Genomic DNA, 22,343 nt, shown 5'->3' on the forward strand with positions numbered 1-22,343 from the left:
CGTTCACAAAGGCAACCAAAGTACCTAATCTCCTGTAGTTGCCCATGGTCTCACAAATAGAGCTTCAAGTCCCAACCAGAACCTGGTCTGGGGCAGCAGGAGCCCTGGCCTGTGCTTGAGGACTCAGTAGTAGGTGCCAAGGAGGGCTGAGACCTTGCGCAGGAGCTCCTTGTGGTTGGCGTGCAGGGGGATCCTCTTGTCCAGCACCTGCCAGCGGATGCACAGCTCCGGATCACAGCCCTGGAGGAACTGGAAGGGGACCAGGAACATCACGGACATGCTGCTGGTGAAGGGCCGTGCCAGCCATACTCAACAGCACCTCCAGTCCCCAGCATCCTGCCCCCGGGGCAGTGCCACTGCACTGCATGCAGCTGGAGAAGACCACCCGTGACGAGGGTGAGATCTGGGTCTGGAGCTCCAGCTCCCCTGCCCCATGCGTGGCTTGGGGAGCTGCAGGGGCAAGGGATCCATACCGAATTCAGCCTCTTCATCTCCACATCATTCTGGTTGTCGAAGTGCACGCTGACGGCGACCGTCTCCACCCAGGCGTTATCCGTGTTGCGGGGGTCGTCGAGGTACCCCTTGTGTATCTGTGCAGGGTGAAGGAGTGTCGCATGAGCAGAGCCCTCTCCACCTCTCTGAGCGCACCCAGAGGCCCCGGGGGTGGTGGGACATCACCCCATAGCTCCTCTGGAGACCAGTGCCCTCCTCCCACCGCAGCAGGAGGCATGGAGAGCAATGGCAGCAGGGGCGGACACCAGGGTGTGCAGCCCAGAATCCTGCGCGTTGCGGGGCATTACAGGGCGTCTCCACCTCACCCCGCCATTCGTCCCCAGTGGGACCAGTGGCCAAGGGGTGATGCACCCTGTCTCTGTACCCTGGGGGCACCCACGTGCCCCTGTGGTGGTAAAACACTGGCCCAGGTTGGCCAGAGAGGTGGTGGCTGAACCATCCCTGGAGACATCCCAGGCCAGGCTGGACGGGGCTCTGAGCAACCTGAGCTGGTGCAGATGTCCCTGCTCAGGGCAGGGAGGGCGCTGGATAAGCTTTAAGGTCCCTTCAAACCCAGACCATTCTGTGATTCTATGTCCCTGTACTGTGGTGATGCCCCCATGTGCCCGTACAGCCATGACACTTGTGTGCCCCCATACCACAGTGACACCTGCATGTCCCCGTACTGCTGTGACACCTGTGTGCCCCTGTACCGCCGGGACACCTGCGTGCCCCCACCTCGGTGCCTTGTTTCAGCAAGTTCTGGAACTGGGGCCAGAACTCCCGGCGCAGGATCCACTTGAGCTTCAGTGGCAGCGTCTCGCCCGGCTCCAGTGACCCCTGTGCCAAAGGAGATGTCAGCTGCCGGGCCTGCCATCTGCCCGGCCTCCCTCATGCCACCAGCTTGGCCATCAGACGGTTGCCACCGCTGCAGAAGGATGCCGAAAGCTCTGGTGGGGGAAGCAAGCAGTGGTGGTGCCTCCCTTCCTCGCTCCTTCTCTTGCCAGAAGTCCTCAGCTGTGCCCACACATGTCTGAGTTTGCCTGATTCAATGTCTGGACCTCTCTGGCACAGAAGGCTATGCCAACGGCTTGTTTCACGAGGGACATGCGAGAAGTGAAGAAGTGAATGAGGAGGATGAGAGAGAGGAGAAAGACGAGGAGGAGGAGGAGGGAGAAGCAGGGGGCCAGGGTGGGTGGGGGTGTGTAACCTCGCCGCTGCTTCCCTGCGCTCTTGGCAGCACAGCCCCGACTCGGATGCTGTGACACGCGTCTGTGTTTGTCCCTTTCCGCAGGGCACCCAGCTGTCAGGCTGCGCCAGCCCCGTCCGCCCAGACCCTTCTGCACCAGCTGGTTTCCACCAGCTCTTACCCCGGGCAGAGCCCAGACGTCTGACAGCGGGTACTGGGCTACTAGGACTTCCAGCATCTTCTTCAGGCTCTTCCTTATAATGGACCCATCCGAATTCCTCCTCCAGCTGCGAGAGAGGCCCATGTTACACTGCAGCGGGACTTGGTTCCCCAACTGCCCAGCCGTGGTTGGATGGGTAGTGGGTTTTGCCAGGTCCCAGTGTCTCTGAGGTGGCTTCGTGCCTCCTTTTCTATCCCACCTCCCCAGCCCCGCGCTGGAACAAGGACACCTCTCTGTCCCCACGTGCTCACCGGGTCACAACGGGGTGCAGGGCATGGTTGGGTCCAAAGCAGTGCAGCGTCCCGCGGCCTCGCAGCCCCGTCCTGCCCATGGGGTTCCTGGCGGGAGAGAGCGAGCGGGCTGGGACAGTACCAGCGTCGCCCTGCGCACCCCGTCATGCTATACCGCTTCCCCAAACTTCCCAACTCTGCACTGCACCTCTTCTGGGGTGCTGTTTCTCTTTTTAATGGGGGGTCAATGGGGCAGAGTCCAGCTGGAGGCCTGTATCTAGTGGAGTGCCTCAAGGGTCGGTACTGGGACCAGTATTACCCAGTACATTCATCAACGACTTGGATGAGTAAGTAGAGTGACTGTCGGCAAGTTTGCTGATGACACCAAACTGGGAGGAGCGGCTGGCACTGGGAGGCTGTGCTGCCATCCAGAGACCTGGACAGGCTGGAGAGCTGGGCGGGGAAAAATTTAATGAAATAGAACAAGGGCAAGTGCAGAGCCTTGCGTCTGGGCAGGAACAACCCCAGGTTCCAGTATCAGTTGGGGAACGAGCTGTTGGAGAGCAGTGTAGGGAAAGGGACCTGGGGGTCCTGGGGACAGCAGGGTGACCATGAGCCAGCACTGGGCCCTTGTGGCCAGGAAGGGCAATGGGACCTGGGGGGGATTAGAGGGGGGTGGTCAGTAGGTCAGAGAGGTTCTCCTGCCCCTCTGCTCTGCCCTGGTGAGACCGCATCTGGAATATTGTGTCCAGTGCTGGGCCCCTCAGTTCCAGAAGGACAGGGAACTGCTGGAGAGAGTCCAGCGCAGCCACGAAGATGCTGGAGGGAGTGGAGCATGTCCCGTGTGAGGAAAGGCTGAGGAGCTGGGGCTCTGGAGCTGGAGAAGAGGAGACTGAGGGGTGACTCATTCATGGGGATCAATATGGAAAGGGGGAGTGTCAGGAGGATGGAGCCAGGCTCTTCTGGGTGACAACCAGTGATAGGACAAGGGGCAATGGGTGCAAACTGGAACACAGGAGGTTCCACTTGAATATGAGAAGAAACTTCTTCCCGGTGAGGGTGCCAGAGCCTGGCCCAGGCTGCCCAGGGAGGCTGTGGAGTCTCCTTCTCTGCAGACATTCCAACCCGCCTGGACACCTTCCTGTGTAACCTCATCTGGGTGTTCCTGCTCCGGCGGGGGGATTGCACTGGGTGAGCTTGCGAGGTCCCTTCCAACCCCTGACATTCTGTGATTCTGTGGCCGACAGCCCTGAGGACGTGTGCCATTATCGCTGCTGCACCATGAGCCATAGGGAAGCAGGGAGGTGACGGATGCCCCAAGCCCCTCCCAGATTCTCCATCTTCCTCATGCTTTGCCTACAGCCGGGCTCCCCGTCTCCCACCCAGCCCGTTTGCCACCACGGTGGCTGCACTCACAGTGGCAGCCCGTCCTGCACGGCGTAGAGGCCGTGGAAGCTTTGCCGGTCGATCAGCCCATCCATGGTGTTGTAGTTGATCTTCAGGAGAGACTCCAAGGAGCTGGGAGGGAGGCAACCCAACAGGGAGGGCTGGCTGTGCCACCCGGGGAAGGGGCAGAGGAGCAGGGAACCACAGGGGGACACTCACGGGCTGAAGGGGTCCTGCACAGCCATGTCCTTGTGCTCGGCCGAGTAGACTGGAGGGTTGTAGAGTGGGAAGTCCACCTGCAGGGCATGTGGCCATGTCAGTTCCCCCTCGCGGCCCTGCTCTGGTGGCAGGCAGGGGCTGGGACCCCCAGGGACACTTTCTGCCCCAGTCCTTTCCTCTGCCCAGCTCATGGCAGCTCCAGGCCCAGCTCGGGGTCTCGGCTGGAGGCTTGGTGCTTCTCACTCGTGGCCCCGTGGAAGCCAGCGCCAGATCCTGTCCCTGACCCTGAACCAGCCCCGGTTCAGGAAAAGCAGAGGCAGATATTTGTCCCCTCTATCTCCCAGCCGAGCATCCCCAGGTATCCCCAGCACTGTAGATCCCAGCAGGAATGGTGCCTGGTCACCTCTCTTTGTCCCTGGGAGGGTCTTGGAGCAGCTGCTCCAAGAAGACACTTGTCCCAGGGCTGGGAAAAACAGAAGCCCCCAAGCGTGACATGGGTGCAATGATGGGTCTGTTCTCTTCCCACTGCCGGGGTCTGCCCCACGGTCCCCCTCCCAGCCCCGCTGCCTGGGGTCACAGCTCCTACCTCCCAGGGCACCTTCTCATCCGGCACAGGGAAGCGGAGGGTGTGAGACCCTGGGTACAGGAGGTTTCGGGCAAGCACGTGGTATGGGGGCTGGCTCTCCTCGGCTTTCCCCTCCAGCTGAACCTCCTTCATCTCCGAGGTTTTGCTGGAGCCTGTGAGGCAGACACAGAGAGCGAGGCCCCACAAAGCAGGCTGCTGAGTCTGCTGCTGTGGACCGTGGCTCTGCTGAGGGGGGTGGGCAGTGTCTCTCCATGGGGACGCTGATGTCCCTTGGGGTCCTGGCCCCCATCATCCCTTCCAGCAGACCCTGGAGGAGCTCCCCAGGGGATGCTGCAGTAGAAAGTCTCAGCCATGGGCTCCAGGAGGGTGGGGATGGCTGCAGGAGGGGCTGGATGGACTCGCAGAACCCCCGAACCTCCCCGAGCCAAAGGAGCCTCTGCCACACTGCTCAGCAGAGGGGTACAAGCCTCGCGGGTACCAGCGCAGGGATCCGCATTTCCCCAGCGCTGCTGGGGTGGAGACGGGCTCCACTTACCCACGGGTGGCACATCCTTGCTGGAGCCAAAGCCATTGTCCTGCAGCGCCCGTGTTATCCACCTCAGGGCCTGGGCGCTCTGGTGCACCTGCGGGGACAGGAGAGGGTCAGACCCCCAGAACTCTGCTCCACCGAGCTCCCTTGCTCCCAGCAGCAGCCACTCTTGCTGTGCTCTGATGCTCAGCTTGGAAAAACCACCTCCAGGGAAACATTTTTTTAAAGCAGGTGGAAGTGGGAACAGCAGCTGTGCCAGAGAGGAGATTCTAGGGCCAGGGCCAGCTCCCTGGGGACCCTGCTGCTGGTGCAGGCTGTGGAGCAGCTTCATGGGGAGGGGGTGGAGAGTCCCCTATCTCCAGAAGGTCTGGACGGTCCTCACAGGCCCATGAGAAGAGCTGGGTCAGATCTAACTGCTTGGTTGACCTGTGGAGGCAGGGGCTCATCCCACAACTTCCCACTCTCATCCTGTTCACTTTGAAATTAAACAGATCATTCCCCATAAACCTTCTCCTCTTGGATGCTGTTGCTTTGGTGACAAAACTCAAACTGTTTGAAGGGGCATTGATTCAGAGGGGCTTTCTCTTGTCTTCTGGTTCAGTTGACTCAGCCCCTGGAAAACTCAGTGTTTCTTAGGTAGTTGCTCAGCTTTTTCCTCACCTGCTCTTCCAGAGAGACCAGCCTCTGCTCTACCAGCCCTGTCCTCTTCACCCGGTCCAAGTCCAGCAGCTCTGCCAGTATGTCAACCCTGGAGGGCCAGTGCAGAGAGGAACCCCCTCAGCAGCCACCCCTGCACTAATCCCGACTCTTCCCTGCCCAGAACACTGGAGGACAGAAGGATGTCCCTGTCTTAGGAGTGCTGGTACCTCTGTGCGATATCTCGGATCTTCTGCTCTGTGTTCTGCTTCTGCTGGCACTGCTGGTGCTGCAGGTAGTTCTCCTTCAGGTACATCTCCCAAGAGAGGAGGGCAGCTTCTTCATTCTTCTCCAGCTTCTCTTCTGCCAGAGGAAGGGGACAGGAGTGCTGTCAGATCCCTGGGCATCCCAAACCCCGGTACCCAAACCCAGACACCAGGCACCGTGCCTTGGTGCACGATGCCGTGGACTGGGACGGGGGCAGAGGGCAGGAGGGGAGATGCTGGTCCTCACTGAGCTGTTTGTGGCGCGTGGCCGGCCTGCGGAGCAAACCTCGGCGGACCAGGATCTGCAGGTGGTTGAGGAGGATGAAGGGTGGAGGCGCGGGTGGGCGGCCGTGGTACTCCTCGATCAGGTCGTGCCGCTGGAACTTCCAGATCTGGTCTGTGTGCTCCTGGACCTGCTGGAAGGTGTAGCTGGGGCAGAGCCCAGGTGTCAGCCGTGCCATGGGGATGAGGTGGCACATTGTGTCTGTATGGTGCCCCGGCTCCTGCTCGTCTACCTGATCAGCCCTGGCCTGCACCCGCTACTTCCACCATATCTATAACCCCCAAAATTGTCCCTGTGCTCTGCTCAGTGTGTAACCCAGAACCCTCCTTGCACTTTCTCTGTGTGCAGTGCCCTGGACACGGCCAAGCCCGCAAGCAAAGCCAGCTCGATTCACCGTCTGGGCCATGGGGCCAAGTCAAACTCACTTGAACATGGCGATGAGGAGGTTGAGGAGGAGTATGTTGGTGAAGAGCAGGTACAGGCACAGTAAGATGACCGTCAGCCACTCTGGGAAGATGGGTTTCTTGTTGTCCTCATTTGTCTCTGGGCACTTGGGCTTGTAGGGGTCAGTGCCGTTGGGGCTGCATTGGTCAATGTTGAAGTTGACTCCTGCAAGGGAGCACAGCCTGACTCCACTGCAGCCAAACCCGTGGTGCCTCGAGGAGCACATTGTGCTCTCTGAAAATAGGGAGCTGAGCACCGAGCAGGGGTTTGACCTCAGTCTGCATCATCCCAGGTGCTCTGCTCTCTGCCACCAGCTTTGCAGCTGTGGCCCTGGGCTGGGCTGGACTGACCCACGCTCCTGTCCCTTGGCTAGTGTGCCCTCTTGGCTGCTCACGTAGGTGCAATCCCCGGGTTTGCATTGGTGACAACGCTCCTGACGTGCCGGAGCAGGGCTCCATCCCCACACCCTGTCATCACTCCATCCTGGCCTTACATTGGCCCTGCACAGGTCTTCCACGGGCCAACACGGTGGAGTTCGGCATGCTGCGGCATGTGCTGGGCACCCTCAGCCTTGCGCAGCCACCCTGCTCGCGCCAGGTGCTGTCACACGCCTGTGTCCCTTACCGTCGATGTAGGAAGGAATCTGCCCAAAGATGGTCAGGTAGGAGTGGTAGACCACACCACGGAAAAGCCACTCCACACGTTCCTCGTTGTGAATCAGGATGGCCTGCTTTGCAACCCCAAAGGACACCACCCACACTGCCAGCAGGAAGAGGAAGAAGAAGACATCCTTCATCTGCAAAAACAGAGAGGAAGCAAAATTGTGTCCTGGAGCAAGCACCGCTCCAGGACACAGTAACACAGGTGGCACATCCATCCCGTGCAGGCATCTGTCTGCTCTGGCTGGTGACCCTGGCAGGACGGAGGGGAGCTCTCACCATGCGCTTCACAATGATGATCTTGGGCCCCAGCGTTTTACTGACTGTGAAAATGTGCATCAGACGCAGGCAGAAAATTATAAAAGCCAGTGACAGTATGATGCGCCCGGGATAAAAAGTTGATGGGATGAGCCTAGGCACAGAAGAGAGGAAAGGAAATAGTGCCACCAGTGTGGGGTTTTTTTTCTGATCTTGCAGCACTACATTTCTGCAATATCAGTGAGCTTCCCTGGAGCTCTAGGTGAGAGTTATGGCATGAAAAAATCTCTCCTAAAAGCAGCTGAAAACTGAGACAAATTGGTCAATTCAAATTGGTCAAATCACATGACCACAGAAATCGTCAATGGCCTTGGGAAGAAGAAACTGCAATGAAAAAAAGGTGCTCAATTCTCACACTAGTTTTATATCCTTAGGCCATGCCTTGAGCCTGCGCATTGCCGGGCAAGCAGCTCTGCAGCTCACCTGCAAGTCAGCCCTGTGATGAAGGCTAGGATGGCGCAGATGTCCAGCTTATTCCAGAAGTCCTTGAAGTACAGGGAAGCCATTTTCACAACCCCAAGCCCATCTGGATCATACAACAGCTGTTGGGAAGAGAGGAGAGGTTGGGATTTGAGTGAAAGCCTTGCAAGATGCTCGTGTGCCTCGGTAGAGGGGAGGGACCGCACAGACCTGCTGGTCATCACGAGACCCTTTGCTTACCTAAAGTTAACCTGAGCCTACAGGGTTTTCGATAGGGGCATGGACAGAGCATGGGAGAGATACCTGAGACATGGGGCTCTTTAGTCTGATGAAGAAAGGCACTGAGATGTTGAAGCAAAAGCTGAAAAAAATCAAGTGTCAAGCAAAGCCTGGAAATACTTCTGGGGATAAATGCCCAAGGAAGGATTTGGTCCCTCTTTCTGCAAGCAGCTGGGGCCAGGCCAGACACAGCTGAGGAGGTTCTCTGGCCTCAGAGGTGAGGGGATCTGGCAGTCTCTTGTGCTGGGACCTCTCTGAATGGAGGTGACATGAGAAGCAGCACGGGAACATAAGCTACACAGGACCTTCCAGGAGCACCCGGCAGGGTTTCTGTCCCTCCTCTCGCCTCTGCTCTGCTGCCCCGTACCTGCCGGGTCTCCTCGCACACCAGGGAGAAGAGCCAGAAGTAGATGAGATACTCCCGCCAGGACGGCAAGGGCTGGAAGTCAACCATCAGGACGTAGGCAAAGAGCAGGAGGAAGGTGAAGTAAGAGAGGATGTTCATGAGGAAGATGACGACGGGTGCCGTGAAGAAGGCTCGGAGGCGCGTCAGGCAGCCCATGGGCTGCAGCCTCTTCTCCCTGCGGGGAGCAGGGGTGGAAGCAGCGCTCAGCTGCCCGGGGAGATGCCACGGCAGCCTCTCCCAGCACATCCCGGCCGCACGAAGTACCTGAAGCTGATGAAGCTGGTGTAGAGAAGCGGGAAGAACAGCATGCAGGCGATCACCCGCCAAAGCCCGTTGTCCACACACATCTTCCCCCACCAGACTTTGGTTAGAAAGGCCTGTGAGGAGGGAGGAAGAGGAGCACTGGCTATGGGAGCGCCCCCCGTCAAAGCGGGGCTGCAGGGCAGAGCCCCACCGTTGCCAACGAGGAGCCCTGGATCTGGGGCAGGGGACACTTGGGCACTTCCCCTCCGAGCACCACTGCTGGGGACCCACCTGGACACCCCCATGGGACACAAAATTCATGTTCTTGGCCTCCAACGCCAACTGTAGACAGGTTGTCTTCCCCCAGGCCTCAGAGACACGGGTGAGGAGCTTCTGGGCTCTCTCTTCATCCTTGCGGTAGCAGTCTGTGAACACACCTGGCCAGGCAGGGACCAGGGGGACAAGGCTGAGCTCCGGGGACAGCTCGGTGCTCAGCAAGGTGCCCACAGCATCGCCCTTTGCAGCAGGATCTGGACATTACACCACGTGGTGGCACCTTCTGCGCTCCCACCACCACCCGAGCACAGTCCACACAACACCACGTCCCCGACCGTGATGAGGGGACCCCTGTTTGACACCACCCATCACCCCCAGACCCCACCTGGGCAAAGCGAGCCAAATCTGCAGGGCGAGAGAGCAGTTCTGAGCTGCTGGTCGCCTCTCGCTCACCGATGGCCTTGTGCTCGTACTGCTCGGCCAAGGCCAGCATGTCATCGGTGGTGTCGGTGTCCTCCTCCTCCTTGGCGAGCTCCTTCAGGATTTTGCTGCAGGCCAGCGCAGATGCCATGCAGTCCTGGCTCTGGAGAAGAAAAGGCCAGAGAGATCGTGGGGCTCTGTACCCCGTCCCGCTGGCCCTGGTGGTCCTCTTGAGCCCTCCAGGTGCAGGAGCAGCAGATAACCCAATGCCACGGGGAATCTCAGGACATCCCTGCTCTCCTAGGAGGAAGCCTTGGGTGACAGGACACTGTGACTCCACGGCTCTGCATGGCATGTTCACCACACCGCCAGCCACGCTGCCCCTTGCCCTGGGGATGCTGGTTATGGACCTTCCGAGGTCATCTTAGTCCAACTCCCCTGCCATGAGCTGGGACATCAACTAACAACCTGATGTGGGTGAAGATGTCTCTGCTCATGGCAGGGGGTTGGACTAGATGAGCTTTGAAGGTCCCTTCCAACCCACACTATTCTATAGTGGAAGCCTTCTCCACCCCAGCTGTGACACTTCTGTCCCAGCACGTCGCCTCTGCTCGTAGCACACGTTCTGGCTGGGAGGGGAGAGATCTGGCACCACGGCGTGTGTCAGGGGATGAACATCAAGGGTCTGCAGGCTCACTAGCTGGCTCCCATTTAGGGGATCAGGCTCAGGCACTGCCATGGGCCAGCTCGTGTGCTGTCCCAAACGCCAGCAGGTGTGTTCTTTTCTCCTGGCAATGGGAGGTTTGGTTCTATCTGAGTCTCTCAGCTGGGACCTTTATAGCAATAGTAAGACCAGTTAATATGGTCTTTAAAAAGAGTTAATAATAAATAAGAATAAAATATTTAATATCTCTATAATAATACAATTACTATTTTAATTATTATACATACGTAATTATAATATATAAATAATATAATATACAATATTATATGTTGTTATTAAAATATAGTATTATAATATTATATATTATATTCATTATTAGGAACAATTTCTTCCCCAAAGGGCTGTGGGGCATTGGAACAGGCTGCCCAGGGCAGTGCTGGAGTCACCATCCCTGGAGGGGTTGGACAGACGGACATGAGGTTCTCAGGGACATGAGGCAGTGCCAGGAGTGGGGTAACGGTTGGACTCAGCGATCTTAAAGGTCTTTTCCAACCAAAATGATTCTATGATTCTGTGACAAACAGCTCTGGGCTGTGATACCTGGGCCCAGATGATCTCTGCCAGCTCCTTGCGGTTCTGGACCACAGCCCAGATCAGCAGGTCCCGCACTGGGTCCATGGTGAAGGTGGCTCGGCCAGCGGAGCGTTTGTAGAGGGACCGGAGACTTGAGCTCTGCACCTGCAAGGTGTGTGATGGTCACACCTGTTCCCCTGCCATGAGGCTGGGGGAAGAAGACAGCCCCCGGCACAAAGCCACCCCGAGCTCTGGCTGCCTCCACTAACCACAGAGGGACCTTTGCTGCAGATAGCGGGGTGGCCAAGACCAGACTCATCCTGGAAATACCACTTTTTCCAGGGCCAGGATCACGTGGGGACGTGCCTGTCTGGCCCAGCACACCCACCCATGGGGTCCTGCCCACCACGGGATGCTGTGGGTGCAGGAGGGTGGGAGTTGCAACTCAAAAGGGAGGCAGATGACTTGGGCAGGGCTTCGAGGGAATTTAAGTGGGATTCTTGAGCAAGCAAGAGGACAGTGACCCAGCTGCAACCTCCAGCATGGTTTCTTGAGCCAGTGTCGCCCTCCCTCATGCAACCCTGCCACCACGTCACCTGGAGGTGCATACATTCAGCTTGATGTGCGGGACGGGGATGGAGAGCCGGGGCCGCTCCGTGTGCTTGGGCTTGGGGTAGAGAGGCTGCGTGGAGCAGCCCAGGAGCTCCCGCAGCACCTGGGAGACGTGGTGCAGTTGGATTCTTGGCATTTTGGAGCCAGCTGTGCGCTCTTTCTCCTCCAGCAGGACCTTCTGCAGCTTGCTGTGAAACAGGCAGGACGGTGCGATGTTGTCGTAGAGGTAAACCAGGGTGTCCCAGGTGACAAACTCCTTGAGACGCACTCCCTGCTCCAGGAACAGCTTCACAAACTCTGGCTTGTTGGAGATCAGGGCAGCTGCCATCACAGGGTGGAGATCTGTGGGCTGACAGGACAGAGGCAGAGGTGAGGGGCTCTATGGCTCCAGAGCAGGGTCCCACCATGTTCCTCCCTCAAACCGGGGAAAGATTTTATGCTTGAGCACACGAGGAGTTTCTGGGTGTGAGAGAGCAGCTGGGAGGTATTAGGACTTGTGGAACATGCCCCAGAGACACACTTCTGCATTAGCATGTCCTCTCCTTGGGCAGTGACGCTCTCTGCGCCCTTGGCTGCTGGGTGGAGGGATGGGATAGACTAGAGGGTAGACCCTCTTTCTCCAGATCGTGAGGATGCACCATACAAATGAACAGGACCTCACAGGCTTGTACTCTGTGCACAGCTCTTCAGCTGAAGTATCATGGTGCTGTCAGCTGGATCTCAGCCATGGGGAGACTTGCTGCTCCGCATGGGCACCCAGTTCAGCCTTTGCAGGGTTTTCGTTTCCAAGGCAACCTTTACATGTGTTCAGAAGTTAAAACAAAGCCTGTGGGTAAGGGGATACATCTCTCCTGGGAGGAAGGTGCCTGCTGACCTTCTGCCGCAGCTTCATTTCAGGCTCAGCTTGTCATACCAGCCACACTGGTCCAGGGCTGCAGCACCTCGTAACAGCCCTTGAATAACCTGAAAGCCTGCCTCGTCCTTCCTTCCCAACAAAGGGATAGATCTTGCTCATTTTCATACCATCAGATATTTCCTCTTCAGGTTCCCACCAGCTCTTCCCGTTCCCATAAAAGGTATGTGAACTGAGGGGATCCAAACCGTCAAATAAAATAGGAAAATCCCTTCCAAGTGCCACAGCCCCAGAGAACCCTGCTCAGCTTCCACTTCTCAACATCTGAATCAGGCACGGGACAGCACAGCTGGCTTGTGCTGCTCCCTGTCCCACTCTGTGGCAAAGTTTAAGCAGGGAAACACCAGGCTGGGTGAGATGTGTTTAGAGACAAGTTGCCATTTGACAGCATGTCATGAGCAGCAACCACAGGGCAGAGCTGTCAAGAGGTATTTTTGGCTCTAGGTTGGTGGATTGTCTTTAAAAGACACCAGTTTTGAACAAAATACCGATCAAGCACCATTGTAAACAATTATAAGCCAAAGAGGACCTTTACAAGCGATAAATTTCAGTGTGCTCACCTCTACTTGGGGTGTTTGAGTGCACTTTTGAAAGACAGGGCAGATTCAGAGCATCTAGCAATGTGGTGGGAGTTTAGGGTCCAAGAGAAATGCCCTCAAAAACTCTTCCTAGGCACAGCTGAGGTGAAGAGTGCCCTCAATATCCGCAGTCCTCACGTGGGACCTAACAAGCTGTGAGCCTGACCAGACAAGCAACACAGGTACTCCCTTACCTTCCACTCGTGGTCGTCTGTGAAGATCTCACTCCGAGCAATGTCCACCCTGTTCCAGGCCACGGCTAACTTCAGCTGATGGTCCCAGTTCTCATGACCAAAGTGGTCCTGGTTTCGGGATGCTGCATGCAAAGTGCTTGTGTTAGAATGGGGGATCATTTACATGGTGAGAAGATACCACCTGGAAGCCCCCTTGGAGGTCTGACCCTTTTGGAGAAACCTCTCTCCCTGATCAGCATCAGAAGGTTTGGGGATCCCTTTGGTGAGCCCAGAAGTCAAGCAGCTGCAGGAGGTGACTTGTGACCCCCATCCCATTCATCTTGCCCCATCCTCCCAAGCAGTTTCCCACCCCTCACCTTTCAACAGGGCCTGGAGGATGGCCACATCCACGTCCTGCTGGCCATATTTGCCCTCTCTGAAAATGGTCAGGAGCTGCCGGCTCCGCAGTATGTCTTGGATCTACAAGGAGAGCCGTGGGCAAGCAATCAGCAGCAGCATCTCCTCCCAGCTGCTTCCTGCAGCCCCCTGTCCTGTGTGGGGCAATTCCCTGTGCCCCTCGGGGTCCCTGCAGACCCCCTGTGCTGTGTGTCCCACCCTGGCTGGGGTTGGTCCCAAATGGGAGCAGGCAGCAGAGGGGAAGAGCTCAAGCCCTTGTGGTGCCCACCAGGACAATGCTGAGCATGGCAGTGGTGAGACGGGTGGTTGATGAAAGATGAGCCTTGAGCTTCATGCTGGGAGCCTTGCTGCTCATGGGCAACATAATGCCTTTGATCTTCACCAGCTCAACAAGAGGAGATGTCTGCCTGCAAGAGCCTCACCTTCTTGGTCCATTCCACCAGCTTGCCCTCAGTGAAGAGCTCAAAGGTATCATGGAAGAGCACGCTCAGCTTCTTCTGGATCAAGGCAATGGTGATCTTGGGCACAGGCAGGTTCGCCACCTCTGAGATGACATCGGCCACACGCCCAGACCCTTCCACGATCACACAGGGCGTCCCATTGGTGATGGCATTGTAGATGGTCTGCAACAGAGCAAGGAGGCTGGTCTTAATCCCACCCAGAGGCCAGCAGACCCTCTCTGAGCCCGAGACCCACACCTCTGCTCCACAGCTGCATTTCGGTCAGTGTGGCACCACACTCGCACCGACAACGGAGACCAGCACCCTGGGCAAGGAGCTGTCCCCTCCCACCAACCCCCTCAGCTCTGCAGGAGCAGTTCCTTACGTCAAGTGTCCCGGGACCTCCTTCCAGCACCACGCACACGATGGGGATCTTGATGGCGACACCTGCGGGGAAGCAGAGCCCAAGGTGGCCTCCCTGCGGGCAGCAGCCCCATGCAGCTCAACGCGGTCCCTTTGAGCGGTGGGGTGTGAACGGCAAGGTGGGAGCACTGCCCCTGACACGCCAGGCTCCAGGAGAGAGGGGAGACGATCTCCTGGCAGTCCTGCTGCTGGGCCATGTGTGTGCATGTGTTAGAATAGAAGAGCATTTGCACAGTGAGGAAATACCACCTGGAAGCCCCCGTGGAGGCTTGGCCCTTTGGGAGAAACACCTCTCACTGATCAGCTCAGCATCACAAGGTTTGGGGACCCCTTTGGTTACCCCATAAGTCAAGCAGCTGGCAGAGAAAGGCTCTTTGATTGGTGTGACCGGAGGCCAGGATGGGCATCTCTTACCCATGGATGGCCCATCCCACCTTGTGTCCTCCCCTGCCTCCGGCCTGGCTATGTCACCATTACCTCCTTTCACTTTGGTCTGCTCTGAAATGAACTTCTCCAGTCTGGTCCTCAGGGGGATTTCCACCCCATACCTCCCATGGGTTCCATCGTCCACCAGGATGAAGTGGGAGTGGTTGCTATCCAGGCATGACAGGCTGCCCTGGTTCTCCTCATCCAGCACGTACTCAGCTGGAAAGCCACCCTGCAAGGAACAGGAGGAGACACTCTGGGAAAAACTTGCAGGACTGCAGAAGAGCACCAGATGCCCAAAGCAACCAGCATTTGGGACAGGAACAGGCCAGCACATGGGAACAGTCTGGCCAAACAGCTGTCCTCATCCCCCCTGCACTCCTCAAGTCAGCCTTGCCCCATGCTCCTCTGTCTCTGCTCCTCACACCCACAAAGGGTCCTCCCAGGAGAAGCGCAGCACCTACACAAGACACTAGGTAGGGTAGAGGGTTTTCTCAGCAAACATCAGCCTGGAACCATCACTCCATCTGGTGTGGCTGGGTTTTACCAGGGCTGCAGGCCACAGGCACGTCTTGAAGCACCCACTCCCACCACGGTCCCTGGCAGGACTTCCCTGGAGGTCCAAGCAAAGCAAACACATCTCCGACCCTGCCTGGCTCACCATGGGGCAGATGAGGCTCTCCCGGTTGTACACGGTCCCCCAAGTGGCTATGCCAATGGTGACAATGTCGCCCTCCTTGTGGCTGCAGCTCAGCATGAAGTCTCGCACCGCCTCTCCCACCTGTTTCATCACACCAGCGTGGGACCCCCCCGTGATGATCCAGGCCCCTGGGGGTCAGAGAGGGGCTTGGGAAGAGAGGGGCTCTGCTCACAGCAGTCTCCCAGCATCCCCCCGTATGGCTGCAGGAACACCTGGTCCTCAGAGATGCTCCATCCCCCAGAACATGTCTTCCCTGCCCACTACATCAAGCCCTGGCAGCAGAGGAGATGCCGTCTTCAGCTCAGTGTTACATGTCTCAGTCCAGCTCCCTATGACTCTGTTTGCAGCGATCGAGCAAGAACAGTCCATCCCTGGTGGTGTTAGTCCAGACAGGGACCTACAAGCCTCCTGGGCCAGCTCAGAATCTCCACAGTAGCCCATGGGCAAGATGACAAGCCCCTCTCGCGCTGCAACCGCAGGGAGACCCTCTGCATCTCTTACCGGTGGTCTGGGCCACTTTGACCAGCCCTTGCCGGAAGATGTTCTTCAGTCTTGGCTTCATGACGAAGTTTTTGGCTCCCCCGGTGACTGAGATGAGCAGGTTGGGTGCATCGAGGCCCCAGTGCTGTGTCATGAGGTGGTAGATGACCCGTGGAGGGGTATCCGAGGAGACGCGCACATACTGCAAAAAAAGGAGCATACACACGTTTTGAGTAAAAACAACAATCAGGGTAACGGAGCACCTCCACCACAATTTCTGTTTCCCCAGCAAAGAACCAGGGTCTTCCCATGCCATTTCCCAGCAGAGTCATGTTTCTGCTGCCCCAGGTCTTTGTGCGTGACCCTGTTCCCATTCGCTTCCCTGGGAACAAGAGTTCCCGAGATGAACCTAAGGACAAGGACGGGGAACAGCCACTCCTTGAAGCATGGGCCTCACAGCATGAAGATCAGCCTCATGGTTTCAGAAAGGGACGAGGTACGGGGCTGGGAGAGAGGGGGGATCTTGTCCCACCCCCTCATCCTCTGCTTGGGTCAGTGTTGCCTTTGAGGCATTTCCATGGTTTCCTAACCTCCTCTCATTCAGGAAGGAAATATTCGCATTTCATCTGCCACAGCAAGACCTGAACACTAGCTCCCCATGCACCACAGTCAGGAAAAACAGGTCACCTTTCCCATCTTCTGTCCCAGGCCCGCGAAGTGGATGTCACCAAAGGCATCTGTTGGCATTTCCTGGATGTGTCTGCTGGGGTCCCATTCCTTCCCCAGGAAGATGGGAGGTTTGGCAGCATCTTCCAGGTGCTGTTCCCTGAGATAGCCACACTTGCACACAATCCTCCTGAAACACACACCACCAACTTTGCCGAAAACTATCTCAACCCAAAAGGCAAAGCCTGGCTGGCCCACCTGCCTCAGCCCAGGCAGGAGGTATTTGTGTTCTCCTTAAGAACACCACAGGCATCAGCATCTTCCACCCAGCTCGTCCTCCAGCTCAGACCTTGTGCAGAAACAAAGGCATTGTTCGGGGGGAAATTAAGCAAAAAGTTGGTATTTCTGCCCATAGAGTTTTAGGAGAGAAATATTAAGGTTGCTCGGGATGTAGTACAGATGGAAGCGTCTGCATGCAAAAGCAGCGGAAAGGTTCCTCACTGGGACATGGGATATCAGCCATGCGGTGACACACAGCAGGGTGAAGAACCAGTCAAAAAGGAATTTGTGAATCCCCTTGACATCAGCTCCCTTGACAGAAAAGTGGGATTTTTCTGGTGCCTTAGCTTTGTCACTAAACACCCGTTCTGCTTTCCCGGCAGAGAAGAGGAGTGAGGCACTGTCTGACTTACCCAGAATCTGACGTCTGGGAGCTTTCAACGAAGTAGGTGCACTCTTTCTTCTGGATGTTTTCAGGAATCCAGGAGATGAGATTTTCCTGAGGGAGCAGGAAAAGCAGCAAAGGGTCAGAGTTTCTGCAAAGGGCCAGAAGTTATGTCAGGGGCCACACACTCTGGTGCTTGGAGCGTATCTGGGTGCTTCTTTTGATGTGAAGGGAGAAAGCTCCATTGCTATCTGCAAGGACAAAGCTGGGTGTCCTTCAAGGAAAGGAGATGTGAATGCTGGATATGTACCTCAGATGTCTGGGGTTTCTCTGTCCTTAAAACTAAAGTGATCTGTTATTAATGCTCCTGTTAATGAGTCACCAGATAACTCATTAATGCTCTGCCTTTGTGTGTGGCCAGCCGCCCTTTCCTCCAGCATCTCCTGAACTTGCCTTTTCATTGCTCCCAGTGGGGAAATGTGCCTTTCGCCTGCTCTTGCAGACACTGCTGCTGCTCTGCTGGAGGTTGGGGACCACCTCAAAGTCGCTCATCTTCCTGGGGTAAGCGGCGGTGTTGTCTCCTTTCTCAGGGCGCACCTTGTTCAGTTCGGAGGGGAGAACCTTGCTGCTCCGGCCACGCATGGCCATGGCTGCTGTGTCTTGCCCTGCTTGGCCTCCTCTCTTCTGTTCCTAGGATGGGAGGTCCTGAGCGTCTCCATCCTGAGTGCAGCAGAAAAGAAGAAGGATACTCATGGACATAAAGCCCTGGGGCATCCTGTCCATCATTCCCTGGGTGTAGAGATGTCATAGATTCACAGAATTATAGAATAGTTTGGGTTGAAGGGACGTTCCCAGCTCCCCCAGTGTCCCCCCTGCCATGAGCAGGGACATCTGCACCAGCTCAGGTTGCTCAGAGCCCCGTCCAGCCTGGCCTGGGATGTCTCCAGGGATGGTTCAGCCACCACCTCTCTGGCCAACCTGGGCCAGGCTCTCACCACCCTCAGGGCCAACAATTCCTTCCTCGTGTCCAGCCTGAATCTCCCCTCCTTTAGTTTAAAACCGTTGCCCCTTGTCCTATCGCAACAGGCCCTGCTCAAAAGTCTGTCCCCATCTTTCTTACCGGCCTCTTTTAGGTATTGAAAGGCCACAATAAGGTCTCCCCAGAGCCTTCGCTTCCCCAGGCTGAACACCCCAGCTCTCTCTGTCCATGGGAAGCACGCTGGACCCTCGCCACAGTGCTAACACAGGGGCCGCATGGGTGGTGAACCAGCCTCAGTGTGCACCGCACTGCCCTGGGCAAGCCCGTCAGCTTCCAAAAACTGACCCCACCACACTCTGCCTGCCTGCTCCCTGCCTGCTCCCTGCCTGCCCTGCCTGCCCTGCCTGCCCTGCCTGCTCCCTGCCTGCTCCCTGCCTGCTCCCTGCCTGCCCTGCCTGCCCTGCCTGCTCCCTGCCTGCTCCCTGCCTGCCCTGCCTGCTCCCTGCCTGCTCCCTGCCTGCCCTGCCTGCCCTGCCTGCCCTGCCTGCTCCCTGCCTGCCCTGCCTGCCCTGCCTGCTCCCTGCCTGTCCTGCCTGCTCCCTGCCTGCTCCCTGCCTGCCCTGCCTGCTCCCTGCCTGCCCTGCCTGCCCCCTGCCTGCCCTGCCTGCTCTGCCTGCTTCCTGCCTGCTCCCTGCCTGCCCTGCCTGCTCCCTGCCTGCTCCCTGCCTGCCCTGCCTGCCCTGCCTGCCCTGCCTGCTCCCTGCCTGCCCTGCCTGCCCTGCCTGCTCCCTGCCTGCCCTGCCTGCTCCCTGCCTGCCCTGCCTGCCCCCTGCCTGCCCTGCCTGCTCTGCCTGCTTCCTGCCTGCTCCCTGCCTGCCCTGCCTGCTCCCTGCCTGCTCCCTGCCTGCCCTGCCTGCCCTGCCTGCCCTGCCTGCTCCCTGCCTGCCCTGCCTGCCCTGCCTGCTCCCTGCCTGTCCTGCCTGCTCCCTGCCTGCTCCCTGCCTGCCCTGCCTGCTCCCTGCCTGCCCTGCCTGCTCCCTGCCTGCTCCCTGCCTGCCCTGCCTGCCCCCTGCCTGCCCTGCCTGCTCTGCCTGCCCCCTGCCTGCCCCCTGCCTGCTCCCTGCCTGCTCCCTGCCTGCCCTGCCTGCCCTCCACCAGCCCTCCTCGCTTGCTCTCGTCTGCCAGCAGCCGGGATATTTCTGGCAGCAGGGAGAGCAGAAACCAGGTCTCTCACGCCAGCAGCCCAAGCGTGGCCCTGCATGGAAAATCCGCACCAAGACACCGGCTGCGGAGACAGGCTGCTCCTCCGTAAAGGCGTCTCGTGTCCCCTGCAAAGGTCTCCTGAGAGCCCAGAGCAAAAACCACAGTGCACACAGTGATGCTGCGTAATGGGGGCTGCAAAAGTCCTGAGCCCTGCCAAAATCTCGCAGCCCCCATCGCTGAGCTTCTGAGACCGGAGAACTGCTGTAGCAAGGGTGGAAAACCTCCTGGGTGTCTCCGGAGCCCAAAGCGGGACGGTGTCCCACCAGGGGAGCTGTCATGGGGGAAGCACAGCACTCGGGGAACGTGCTGGCAAAGTTGTGGGGTCAGCAGGCCTGAGTTTAAGGAGGATTTTGGCTGCCTTTCTGCAAGCCAAACTCTGCAGCATACCCGAGAGAGAGGAGCTCTCAGCGGGGACAAGGAGTGGCGGAACAAAATTATGGCTCCCACTGTTATTTCCTTCACATCTCCTTCCCCCGGGCTCAGCGCTGCTGCAGCGAGGAAAAGCTGTTTGCCAGCCACCCCCCGGGCTCCCTCCGGGAAGTACGCAGCCCCATCGCCCTTAGGAGCCACATCCTGGCAGACTGGCTCTCTGCACCAGCACAACCCACCACGGCAGGTCTAATTGCTTGAGAAAGAACTGTCTAAGTAAGGTCAAACACATCCTTAATTCTTGTTCCTGCCCCCTCCCCGCCGCCCCCAGGGCGGGCAGGCTGGTGGGGGTTTGGGACGCGGCCACAAGCAGCTCATAAGTCCATGTATAATAGTAAGGGCTCCACGGGCACCCTGGGAGTGACCGGTGTGCTGAGCAAACACCCCAAATCCCTGTCCTTAATGGCTCTGGGGCCAAGGGCAGACCCTCTCCTGCAGCACCCCTGGCTTGGCAAGCACCATGGGAGGGGGGGCTGCACCCCCTGGCAGCACAGAGCCCCTCACCCGGGGCTCAGGTCACCTCTGGTGGTCACAGCACCCGTCAGGACAGGGATGCAGAGCCCTGACCGAAAGCACTGAGTGCTGCCTGTGAACCGTGCCCACCCCCTGCCCCTCCGTACCTTCGCCACAGCATCCTCTGCCCGCATCACCAGCTTCTCCGCTCCGAGCCTGGCGGACGGATTCAGCCCTGTGTCCCTCTCCTCCTCCGGCAGGTCATATCGCCCCTGGAGACACGGAGGATGATGGAGAATAGGGCAGAGCAGCCTTGCGAGCTGCCTGCAGAGAGGAGGAGATGGCAGGGCTGGCGGCCGCCCAGCAAATCGGGCTGCGGAAGCCGTCCCTGCCGAGCAGCCGCAGCGCCCAGGAGAGCCCCGAGTTTGCTCGAGCGGCTGAGTCACGCTGCCCGCTGCAGCCGTTCCCACCCGCAGCCTCCCAGCCTGCAGCCCCCGCGGGGTGAGACCCTCTGGGCAGATGTCACGAGCAGGGGACGGCGGGGTCCGGCACAGCGGTGCCGCCGGGAAGGGACGGCAGCGCGGCAGCTCTCGTGGAAGCCTGGGTGCAGCACAGGCTTGGCAAGCGTGACGAAAAAGCCCTTCCCTAATGTAGGAAACAATTATTTTGCAGATATAATAGGCCCAGGTAGGATCTCTCAGCAAAGCATGTTTTAATAACGATTTTGCAAGACCGGGTGTTCTGCCTAAAGGCAGGCACACCTAATAGGGCAAAAAGCCCCTGCTTGTATCCCCCACAAAATCCCGGCTGCAATTTCCCTCCCCTGTTCCCCATGGGCTGGTACTTCAGGGTTTACAGACCACCCCGACGCATACAATACCCTTCCCCTTATCAATATGGATTCCTGGCACTTTGGCTACACTTCCCCCTAAATTAACTTGTAAATACGGGTATCAGTATATATTCCGGGAAGAGACTGTGTTTTACATTAAGAATTCATAGTCCCATGTCTCTCAGCCTTTCCCCCTAAATTAACTTGTAAATACAGGTATCAGTATGTATACAGGTGTCAGTATATATTCTGGGAAGAGACTGTGTTTTACATTAAAAATTCATAGTCTGATGTCTCTCGGTCCTTCCCCCCTGCTGGGGTCAGGTGCCAGGTCCTCAGTTATGTAAAAACAACAGTTCTTCATTAAATGTTCCTTACACTTAAATATCAGCTTCAATCAGTCTTTACAGTATGAAAGTGTATTAACTTTATTTATACATATATGTACTCTATATTAGTTATACACTGCGATATAACGAGGCGGTGGGATTTTGCTGGAGATTTTGATACGGTTCATGCTGGAGGAAAACAAGCTAAAGGAGAGTCTAACCCTGGAAAGAAGGACTTGGCTTTGTGGAGGCTTCGAGCGGTCCATGAAGGATAAAGGACACTCCAGGACAACCACGATAACGCAGCATCCCAGTGACCCTGACACATCTTTGAAACCCCCGGAGCATCGTCTGCTGTCACAGAGCAGTAACTCGAGCAAGACTGACTGCAGGGACGCCGGGATCAATAGACAAGCAGCAAGAACTGCAAAAATAGAGCTGCTTTGCAAAGTTTTGCTGTGATTAGCAATTGGCAGCGTGGGTGTTAGCGATCAGTCCGATGGTGTTGTGCCTGACCGTTTGAAGGGTGTAAGAACCCCGTGTAAAACCACCTTCGGGTGCCCCAGATTGTCTGGGACACCTCATGCCCATGAATAAATATTTACCCTTGTGACTCCACGCTTTGCATCCGAGCCCCTTGCCTTGGTCAGTGTGGGTCAGGTGTGAATTTCCATAACGCAAGCCCCAGGTGAGGGAATGTCACTGTCACACCACAGGCACTAAATGCCTTTCGGCTGGTGCATCCCACCTCCCCGTTTCAGGTGCTTTCCTCCTCCTGTTACGCTCCATGCCCTAATTCAGGGGTGTCAAACTCATTTTAACCCAGGG

The 22,343-nt window shown here is 57.4% G+C and overlaps 1 protein-coding gene across 6 annotated transcripts; it reads right to left on the reverse strand.

The window, feature by feature from the left end:
• Nucleotides 1-77: 77 nt before the first annotated feature.
• On the reverse strand, nucleotides 78-17,942 carry TRPM2 (transient receptor potential cation channel subfamily M member 2). 6 transcript variants are annotated; one of them, XM_065639659.1, is made up of 32 exons: nucleotides 17,684-17,942; nucleotides 17,259-17,344; nucleotides 16,588-16,756; nucleotides 15,922-16,102; nucleotides 15,382-15,548; nucleotides 14,772-14,952; nucleotides 14,257-14,318; nucleotides 13,854-14,054; nucleotides 13,392-13,494; nucleotides 13,036-13,157; nucleotides 11,349-11,699; nucleotides 10,766-10,903; nucleotides 9,535-9,664; nucleotides 9,097-9,242; nucleotides 8,827-8,939; nucleotides 8,524-8,737; nucleotides 7,881-7,999; nucleotides 7,419-7,551; nucleotides 7,105-7,276; nucleotides 6,462-6,645; nucleotides 6,001-6,182; nucleotides 5,718-5,850; nucleotides 5,512-5,599; nucleotides 4,858-4,945; nucleotides 4,323-4,474; nucleotides 3,737-3,813; nucleotides 3,548-3,649; nucleotides 2,153-2,239; nucleotides 1,863-1,968; nucleotides 1,231-1,332; nucleotides 474-590; nucleotides 78-249 (listed from the first exon to the last, which is right to left on the reverse strand). In XM_065639659.1, the coding sequence occupies exons 1-32, from the start codon at nucleotides 17,876-17,878 to the stop codon at nucleotides 124-126; spliced, it is 4,527 nt and encodes a 1,508-aa protein (XP_065495731.1). In that variant the 5' UTR covers nucleotides 17,879-17,942; the 3' UTR covers nucleotides 78-123. The 6 variants fall into 6 exon arrangements, with proteins under 6 accessions (XP_065495731.1, XP_065495729.1, XP_065495733.1 ...); XM_065639657.1 differs by having other exon boundaries at nucleotides 9,097-9,335; XM_065639661.1 differs by lacking the exon at nucleotides 3,548-3,649 and having other exon boundaries at nucleotides 11,349-11,478; nucleotides 11,536-11,699; nucleotides 17,259-17,347.
• Nucleotides 17,943-22,343: the final 4,401 nt, after the last annotated feature.

The sequence above is a fragment of the Caloenas nicobarica genome, chromosome 8 (genome assembly GCF_036013445.1).
Source record: "Caloenas nicobarica isolate bCalNic1 chromosome 8, bCalNic1.hap1, whole genome shotgun sequence".
Classification (NCBI taxonomy): domain Eukaryota; kingdom Metazoa; phylum Chordata; class Aves; order Columbiformes; family Columbidae; genus Caloenas; species Caloenas nicobarica.

Bases quoted from the DNA above. Each gene is read 5' to 3' on its own strand.
- TRPM2 (XM_065639657.1), bottom strand. From the start codon at position 17,878: ATGGCCATGCGTGGCCGGAGCAGCAAGGTTCTCCCCTCCGAACTGAAC. The intron at 14,319-14,771 runs GTAATGGTGACA...GCTTCCCCGCAG, and splicing joins GCAGACCAAAGTGAAAGGAG to GTGTCGCCATCAAGATCCCC. The intron at 3,814-4,322 runs GTAGGAGCTGTG...CATGCCCTGCAG, and splicing joins ATGAGAAGGTGCCCTGGGAG to GTGGACTTCCCACTCTACAA.